The sequence below is a fragment of the Glycine max genome, chromosome 4, assembly GCF_000004515.6.
Source record: "Glycine max cultivar Williams 82 chromosome 4, Glycine_max_v4.0, whole genome shotgun sequence".
Classification (NCBI taxonomy): domain Eukaryota; kingdom Viridiplantae; phylum Streptophyta; class Magnoliopsida; order Fabales; family Fabaceae; genus Glycine; species Glycine max.
The window spans coordinates 39,108,730-39,117,874 of record NC_016091.4 but is presented as its reverse complement, the minus strand read 5'-3'; the positions used below and the strand labels follow the sequence as shown (position 1 = coordinate 39,117,874).

General features: G+C 30.6%; 1 protein-coding gene across 2 annotated transcripts; it reads left to right on the top strand.

Moving 5' to 3' along the window:
* Positions 1-4,727: 4,727 nt before the first annotated feature.
* Positions 4,728-9,145, top strand: LOC100792679 (uncharacterized). Of its 2 annotated transcripts, none has more exons than XM_006578479.4 (3): positions 4,728-6,440; positions 7,185-7,606; positions 8,371-9,145. In XM_006578479.4, the coding sequence occupies exons 1-3, from the start codon at positions 5,528-5,530 to the stop codon at positions 9,073-9,075; spliced, it is 2,040 nt and encodes a 679-aa protein (XP_006578542.1). In that variant the 5' UTR covers positions 4,728-5,527; the 3' UTR covers positions 9,076-9,145. The 2 variants fall into 2 exon arrangements, with proteins under 2 accessions (XP_006578542.1, XP_006578543.1); XM_006578480.4 differs by having other exon boundaries at positions 4,729-6,440; positions 8,380-9,145.

Below are 9,145 nucleotides of genomic sequence, written 5' to 3'. Positions count from 1 at the left end.
CTTTAATGTATTCCTTAATAGTGTGTTTGGATGGAGCAATTCAGTAGGAGAATTCATTTTTTCCAATGAATTTAAAAGGATTCATGATAAAATAGCTTGTTTGGATAGAATATTTGAAAAGAGATTTAATTTTTGGTATTTTTATGAATCATTTTGATTGATTAAAACAGTGAGATTTCAAATTCTCTCAAAAAATATAGAATTTGAAATTCTTTTTTTGGAGATACTCACTTTAACTCACATTCTTGCGTGCAACTCTTTCTCGTGCAACACTCACAACTACGAGTGACCAAAGCTATTTTTCGGTCAAAATTTTTTTTGTATGATGTCAACCAAAGCTATTTTTTTTCGATATCAGCTAAGATTTTTTTTAGATGATGTTGGTTAGGGTTATTTTCTCACTAACGTCAGTCATGGAAATTTTTTGCTGACGTCGGCCAAGGATATTTTTGGTCGTTGTCATCCAAGTTTTTTCAGTTCATGTTGACCAATGATTTTTTTGACCGAAGTTGGCTAGATTTTTTCTACTAACATCGATCATGACTAACTTTTGAGTAGACATCTGCTAGGATTTTTCAGCCGACGTCAGTTAGGTTTTTTTCAGCCAACATCAGCCAAAACTATTTTTTAGCCAATATCGGCTAGGGTTATTTTTCAGTCGATGTTAGCTAGGGTATTCTGGCTGATGTCAACTAGATTTTCTTAGCCGACGTCAGTTAGGATTTTTTTTTGCTGACATCGACTAGGATTTTCTGGTTGACATCAGCCAGAGCTATTTCTTAACCACATTAGCTAGGTTTTTTGGTTGATGTTGGTTAGGATTTTTTCTGCTAACACCAGCTAGGTATTTTTGACCGACATTAGGTATGACTATTTTTAGTCGACATCGACTAGGTTCTTACGATCGACATCCACTTAGAGTTTTTTCAATTGACATCGATCAAAACTATTTTTTAGCCAACATCAGCCAAGACTATTTTATAGTCGATGTTGGGTAAGGTTTTTTGTCCGACATTGGTCAGGGCTATTTTTTAACCAACTTTGACTAGGGATTTTTTGGCCAACGTTGACCAATGATGTTTTTTGGCCGACATCAGGAAGGTTCTATTGGTAGGCATCGACCAAGCTATTTTTTAGTCGATATTGGATAAATTTTTTTGTCAACACCTGCTAGGATTTTTTAGGCCAACGTTGGCTAAAAATAGCCTTAGTCAATGTCGTTCAAAAAGACCCTAGCCGGCGCCAAAGAAATCCTAGCCGACGTTGGTAAAAAAAATCTAGCCAACATCGACTGAAAAATAAACTCAACCAACGTTAGTCGAAAATATAGCCCCGACTAACGTCAGTTGACAAATATTTCTGGCATACTTTGACAATAAAAACCCTATTTGATGTTGACTGAAAAATAGTCTTGGTTGATGTCGATTTAAAAACATCACTAGTTGTGGTCAGACAAAACAACCCTAATTAAAATTATCAATATTTTGTATTTTTAAATTATTAAAAATTGAAAAATATTTTTTAATTAATATTTCAAAATTAGATTGTGTTTGTTTTTTTTATAAAGTTTAATATTAAAATTTCATCTATTTAAAATATAAAATTGAAATTTTGCATATGAAGAAAATTGAATTGTCCTATCCAAACAAATAATTTAAAATTGAAGAAATTTGAATTAATTTATTCAAACAAAACATTTAAAAAATAAAAGAAATTAAAATCAAAGCAATTCAAATTCTAAACATTTAAAATTCCCTGAAATTTTAAAATTTCTGATCCAAACATAAGATAAAAGAATCCCAATAAAAGTTAAAAAATAAATAAAGAAGGACTAATTCATTTAAAGGCCAAAACATATAATAAATTTCAATAAAAAAAAGGTTATGGTGATATTTTGGTATACCAAAAGAAATTGATAACAGAAGTAAAACTCCATCCTTTCAAGCCAAGTATTTCGTTGCTAAACCAAACCCATTATAGTCTTTTAAATTTTAATTCCATTATAAATAAACATGTTAGAGACATGACCTGTGGTTGGGACACTGACTCAGTAACCTTTCCCTGGTAGGGGCAATCAATAATCTAACTTTTTCGTAAGGTCTGTATAGAAACAAACCAATAATAACAGAACAATACTTAAATAATAGATTCACAGTAAAAGCAGAAGAAAACAAAATCTTTGTTAGCTTCTTTTTACTTTCACTGATAACTAAATCAAATTCGTTTCGTTTTAGAGTTTGATAAAATTCTGAGATTAATTTTTATATACTATTTAGTGTAAAGATTTTTAAACTATCAATGGAAATATATTTCAGATATGACTTGAAAAAAATATTATAAAAATTAATAAACATATTATATATAAAAATTTGTAATTAAATAAAATATTAAAAATGTTTATATTTTTAGTACATTCTAATTTGACCAACATGGATAAAATATCTCTTTGGATTAATGTTGCTCACAAATTTTATATTTAAATGTGTATTAAGGTATGTGAAACTAATTCCAAATATCAACGAAATAAACATTAAAATATTTTTGTCAACAATACTATTTGATATAAAAGTATTTTTATATCACTGTTTTGTGTTCTAGGTACATTATTTTTATTTGTAAAAAAAAATTAATATTTTTTATTTTATTTTTTTTAATCATATTGGTATAAAATTGTCGGAGATCATATAAAAAGTAAATATTTTTTTCTTAACATAATTTATTTCATACATAAAAATTAATTAGAATTCGAATGATGAACTACTTGATTAAAATACACATCGGTATCATTTGATCATTATTATTTGATTCAAATTTGTTACCAATTTTATTCAAATATTGACTTAAAGGCTCAACACCGAGACCACGGTTAGCAGATAAATAAATCCTTCCTTTATATTTAGACATGTTGAATAATTTTTTTTTTTACACTGCAATAATGTTTGATATTTGATATTTTAAAAATATAACTTTATCAAATGAAATACAATATGAGTTTAATGGTCTTATAGTACAGTAGTTTTATAATATCATTTAATCATAAATTATTGTTAAAATATTTCTTAAAATAATTATCATATAAATTAAAGAACTTACCATCTTGATAAATAAGATTAGATTACAGTATAGAATTACTTTATACATTTACTACATATCTCATAAATATAATGTCTCTATATATAAGATTTTTTATTCCCTTTCATAAGATTTTTGTTAAAAGCATTATTTTATATTAATTATTTTAATTAAAATGTTCTGAATTAATTTATAATTGTTGTATTCAATTAAGAAATAAATATTATAAATAAGATTATTTCATTTTTTCTTGTGAGGTTAAAAATGAGTTTTTTTATTTTAAAAAAAGAAAATGACTACTGCACGCTAATTTATTTAGTGAAAAATAATTAAGTAAAAAAGTGAAACGATGATGATAATTTTAAAAAATATAAATTATTAACAATTTTGAAATTATTACTTAAAAAAGTAAAATTCTCTCTTCCCAATCATATTTTTTTTCATCTACAAGATTTGAACTTGAAATATTATTTAAGGAAATCAAATTTAGTATCCCTCGGATCAACAACTTATTAGTAAACTAATATGATTATGGATATAACATTCAAACATTTAATTCAAGAGCTATGACAAGTCCTGCAAATTTAGAAAACAAAATTATCCGTTTACTTGAAAAAATATTAAGATAAATAATCAATTTGATTCTCAAAAGTACGAGATATTGTCACGTTAGTTCATAAAAGTAATAAAACAAAAAAAAGGTCATTGAAATTATATTTTGTTATTCTCTTTAGTCCAAAATTCAAAAAATTATATAACATAAGTGATAAAAGCCTAAAATGAGACAACACTTTATAATTTTAAAGACTAAAATAGTGATTTTTAAAAATGATAACCAAAGAGATGAATATAGAGGACACTTTTCTTATTTATTAGAGTAAATTACATTCTTCATACATGAAATATCCTGAAATTATACAAATTTTTAATACTTTTTAATCATTATCGTAACCTAATTTTACATGAAGTCGGGTGTAATATTTTTCATATAATTAAAAAAGTGGTGTTAGTATAATATATAATGGAATACTAATAATGATGATAAAAGTAATAATAATAATGTATGTCTCTTAATCAAGTTATCTCGAATTTAAATATAACTTTGAACATAGAATACATTATTTTATGAGATAATTTTTTTTATGTGTTTATAGTCTACAATAAAGATTAATCGTTATTTTTAGTGAAGACTATTTCATATCAATATTTTGGTCAGAAAAAAAAATTCAAAAATTAAATGAGATTAATGTAAAAGTAAATAAAAGCAAAAATTAATGTAATTCTATGAAATATCAAAGATAATTAATGTAATTTACATTTTTTATTATGACTAATTGAAAATGAGACACTTCGTGTTTTTATGTTTATTTTTAAAAAAGAAAAAGAAAAAAATAGTTGAAAAATATAGTAATTAACAATTTTTTAAGGAAAATGACATCAATTAAAATTTATAAAAGAAATTATATGCATTAAATATGATAAATTTGGAATAAAAGATGTATAATTCGATCAAACGAGATAATTGTCTTTGTTAACACACACTCTTAATTTTTCAAGACATGCCAATATGGATCAGACTCCATTGGACCCTATAAAAACTGGAGAGAGAGACCGAAGAAAAATAAAAATTAAAAAAAAAAAAGCATCGAAATTTCTTTGCAGAAAAGGAAAAGCATTTATTTTCTTTTCCGTGGGATATGTTATTAGCGATCAGTGTTCTTTTTATTTTTTATTTTTATTTTCTGTTGTGAAAACGTTGTAGGTTGTATTGTATCCGTTCTGTGGAGATAACGCTGTAGCGGGTCTCATTCCTTGTGTTTGGAGGTACCCAACTTGCGAGATTCCACCATTTTTTCATGTCTTAGATTTCATTTCACAAGAGTGAGCAATTTCCAAAAATAAAGTTCATTTTTTTTCTTTTTCTTTTTCTCATTTTTCCTCTTCTCCAATGCCAGAAAATTAAAGGGTCGTGTTCGTTTGTTGTTGTAGTAAACTGTGTGGGCGTTATCTTCGATTGTTTGTTTTCGCTCAAATGGGTAGCGTTTGTTGCTGTAATAATAACCTGTGGTTGTTGTCTCTGGCATTTGAAACTGGGAGAAAGTTGTGAATTTCCCTTTTTTTTTATTTTCTATTGTTGTTGTGGGTATTCTAATGTTCTTATTTGTTTATTTAGTTATTTTTGTGTGTTTTCAAGTGCTATTGGGGACTCTGGGGAGTGGTTTCTTGTGGTTTTGACTTTAGAGTAGTGAATGGTGGGGTTTTGGTTTGGTTTGGTTTGGGAGGAGGAATATGTGTCTGGTGTTGTTTAGCTTGAAGTGGTGTTGAGTTTGTTATTGCTAAAAAAAGTTGAAGGGTATTTCCCTAGTTCATGGAAAGTTCTTGCCTTTGATGTTTGAAAGAAAAGGGGTGACTTGTGTTGTGGAGTTTGAGTATTGGCTGTAGAAGGGAGGGTAGAATGGATTTATGGGTTGTTGCAGCTGCTGCTGGAGCTGGTTATTTGGCTAAATATTGGAATAGGATTTCAAAAAATGGTGACGGCTTGTGTCACGTGGCTTCGGAGGATTCTTGTTTTGAGAATCCTGGGCCGCCTAGCTGCTCTTCTCCGTTGGCCAAACAAATGCGAAGAGATGAATTGGGCAAAGATTTTTGTTATGATGGAAGGGCTTTAGAAGGGAAGTCTTCAGATCTGAACACAATGAATGGTCTTTTGACAGGAGAAGTGGCTTCTACCAGAGGGATTGATGGTGAAAAATTGCAACATTTTTGGAATTATAACAAACATGATGTGCTATCTATATCAAACTTGGCAATGCCATTATCAACTTATGATGATAGCTTCAAGGATGTTGATGATGAAAATGAGCAAAGCTCTGGCTTTGTTGGTGACCATGGTTTCCTTTTTCCGAATTCTTCTGCTGAAGTGGTTCCTATCCATAACTCTTCTGGACATAAAACCTTTCTCAAGATGAAGCATTTGTCTGGGTGTGTCAATAGACCTTTAAGTTCCTTGGAAAGTTGCTTTATGGCCCAGCTGTACAAGGAGCATGCTGAAACGGAAGAATATGTTTTTAGTTCTCTTTCATCACTGTCCACGGCCACGAGATCTTTTCTTGTAAGCAATGGAAGCCAAATAATCAACAGAGCAAATAATAATTTGTTCAGCACGTCGATTGAAAGCAAGGAATATAAGTTGCAAAAAGAAGTTGGTCAAGTAAAGGATGAAAATGTATTTGGGGTTCCTTCCTTGCCAAAAATCATATCAGTAAATGATACTAAGGAGAAATTTAATGCAGTCATTGTGAGAAGTCGAAGATCGAGCTCTTCCGACAATGTGTCGAGTGGAAAACTCATCCATACTCAACAATTTGGTATATTCCTTCATTTAAACAATACCTCCTTAGCCTGTGATGTGTTGCAAATGTTTGATTTATGTATTTCTTGTTCATGGCTATGTTTAGAACTTTTACTTTCGTGGTAGGAATAATACACTTGTTAGTTAGTCAAGGAAATGATCTGTCTTTCAATGAGGATATTTTTATTTTTATTTTTTGATGTTATGCTTAGTTACTGTCTCCTCCTGTATTGTGAGAATAAAAATCGTAAAGGAATCTTGTTTTTTTTCTTCTCACGGGTGTAAGTTATAAATATAGATATTTGATATTTCTATACAGTACACTAATCTTTGAGAATGAGGCTTATAAGTTATTTTAAAATTGAATGGCTTCTGAACTGGTTTAAATTTTGAAGTCCTTTCATATTGGAGGGATACTGTAGCTTTTAGTTTTTCTATTCACTGACAATTCATATGGAAACATACAATAGAGAATCTCATTCTTCCTTTGCAAATGGATATTTTATGGGGGGTGAAGGTGGAATGAAATTGCTTCAGTTCCTAAAGCAGCATTCACAGCCTTAATTAGCAAAGGGTATTATTATCTGATCTTTAATGTTTTGATTAAGCCTAACTTTCTAAATTCTATCCCAAAACTGTCTTCTGCATCGGCAACTGTAAATATTGATCTTTGAAATGAATTAGGTTGCTATTTATTTCATGGGTGGACAATATGTATTACTTTGATGACTACATTTGTTAACACATCTTTATTCATCAGATAAAACATTTCTCTTCAGTCTTGGGATTTCGTTCGGGATGATAACTTCTATCATGGCAAATAAAAGAGAAATAGTCAAGTTAAGAGAGTTGTTGAAGCAGAATGAAAACTTGGTTCAAGATCTACAAGAGGAACTGGAAATGAAAGATTCAATGACTGTAAAGGAGTTACAGAATGAAAATTATGGTTCACAGGATACATGTGATCATTCCTCATATGACAAGGAGCTAAATGAATTTTCCCCTGAAAAGCACGTGGATAACTCTCCAAGAATTGACTCTAAAGAATCATATCATCAAAAGGTAGAACAAAGTTCTGAGTCCATGAGCAAAATTGAAGCTGAGCTTGAAGCTGAACTTGAGAGATTGGGGTTGGACATGAATGCATCAAGCCTAGAAGGAAAATTGTCCGAGCTTGTTGAGGTAAGAATAATGTTTATCTTCTCATTTCCACATTTCCGGGTAATTACATGATCCTTTATCACAAAACATTGTCTTGAAATATATCTGTTTTTGTCTTTTATTATTAGTTTTTCCATGTATTCACCTCCTAACACCGCCTATGGTATCATAGCCAGTCACAAGTCTAGGTAAAGGGAGAGAGTTGTGCTAGGCCTTCAGACAGCTAATGTAAAACTTGTCAAAATACCAAACATGGATCATGTATGACCGATTTTGTGTGCCATATATTCACCCAGTTTAGTTGGTCTCATCCTTTGATGTGGGGGAAATAAAAAAATGGCATGGAAATGACCCCTTCTGATTTATGTGCCTTGAAAGAGATATTATGTTACTCAATTCCTCCCTGTAACATGAAAGATGAATGCCTGAACTTCCACTTGTTCTGACTTATGCTGCAACATGAGTTTTTAATTCGTATGACTAATTTATTCTAGTAGAAACCAGAATTGCAGATATAACTGAGTTCTTAGCAATTGATTAGCACTGGTGTGTTGAGTAACAGAAACAATAAGTAATCTTTGCACTGATATAGATATTGGTTTTAGCTCCCTTTGCCAATTTTATATGCCTTGTTTTTCTTGGAAGTTCCAACACATCTTTGTTTTGCAAATCATGCAAAGTTTCTTTTTCCAGCGAAAGTTTTCACCCTATACTTTGTTCCATTGCTTTTTGTGGTTGAAGTTAATGGTTCTTAAATGGGTTAATGGGTGTTAATGGTGCACAAGTTCTTGCAGCTTGACCCAGAGTTTGTAGCAGATTTTGCTCAAGGTGAGTTACGAGTCGACATGGTCAGTGGGAAAGATTCTGTCTATCCAAAATCAAATGAGGATGCTGGTGATGCAACACCTCTCCCTGTCAACTATGCAGTTTTGCCTCATGAACTGAGTTTGCGTTTGCATGAAGTTATACAATCCCAACTTGAGCAACGCATGAAGGAACTTGAGATTGCCCTTGAAAATAGCCAGAGGAAAGTACGGCTTTTGGAATCAAAGCAAGAGAATTGTCTTCAAAAGGCTTCTTCCTTTAGTAAAGAAAATGATGATTGTGACCTTATGTCTCAGCCCTTAATCCTCAATTTATCAGGTGAAGCTCTAGATGCATACAATGAAGCCTATGAAGAACTAATAAAGATAAATGACTCTGAAGAAAATTCACCATTAGGCATCCATGACCACCAGGAAGATTCATATGCAAATGATTGGCATGCATTAGGGGTTCAACATGGTGGAGCAAATGGTTCTAGTAAGGTAACAATGTTGGAAGGGAGCATATATGAATTAGATGGTGCTGAAGATGAAACTTGTGGTTTTGATGATACTGAGGTGGAACAGCAATTGATTAGGCAAATTGTTGAAAGGACCAAGAAAGGTTCTCCCGTTTTTAGAAATGCACAAAGGATATTGTATTCTATGGATGAAGATGAACAATGATATCAAATAGTTTTTAGGCATCTAGGAATAGAAAAGAGTAACATTTATTAATACCAAAAAGCTTCCTTTA

Coding starts and splice junctions, on each gene's coding strand:
- LOC100792679 (XM_006578479.4), top strand. CDS start 5,528: ATGGATTTATGGGTTGTTGCAGCTGCTGCTGGAGCTGGTTATTTGGCT. Junction 6,441..7,184: donor CATCCATACTCAACAATTTG/GTATATTCCTTC, acceptor TTTATTCATCAG/ATAAAACATTTCTCTTCAGT. Junction 7,607..8,370: donor AATTGTCCGAGCTTGTTGAG/GTAAGAATAATG, acceptor ATGGTGCACAAG/TTCTTGCAGCTTGACCCAGA.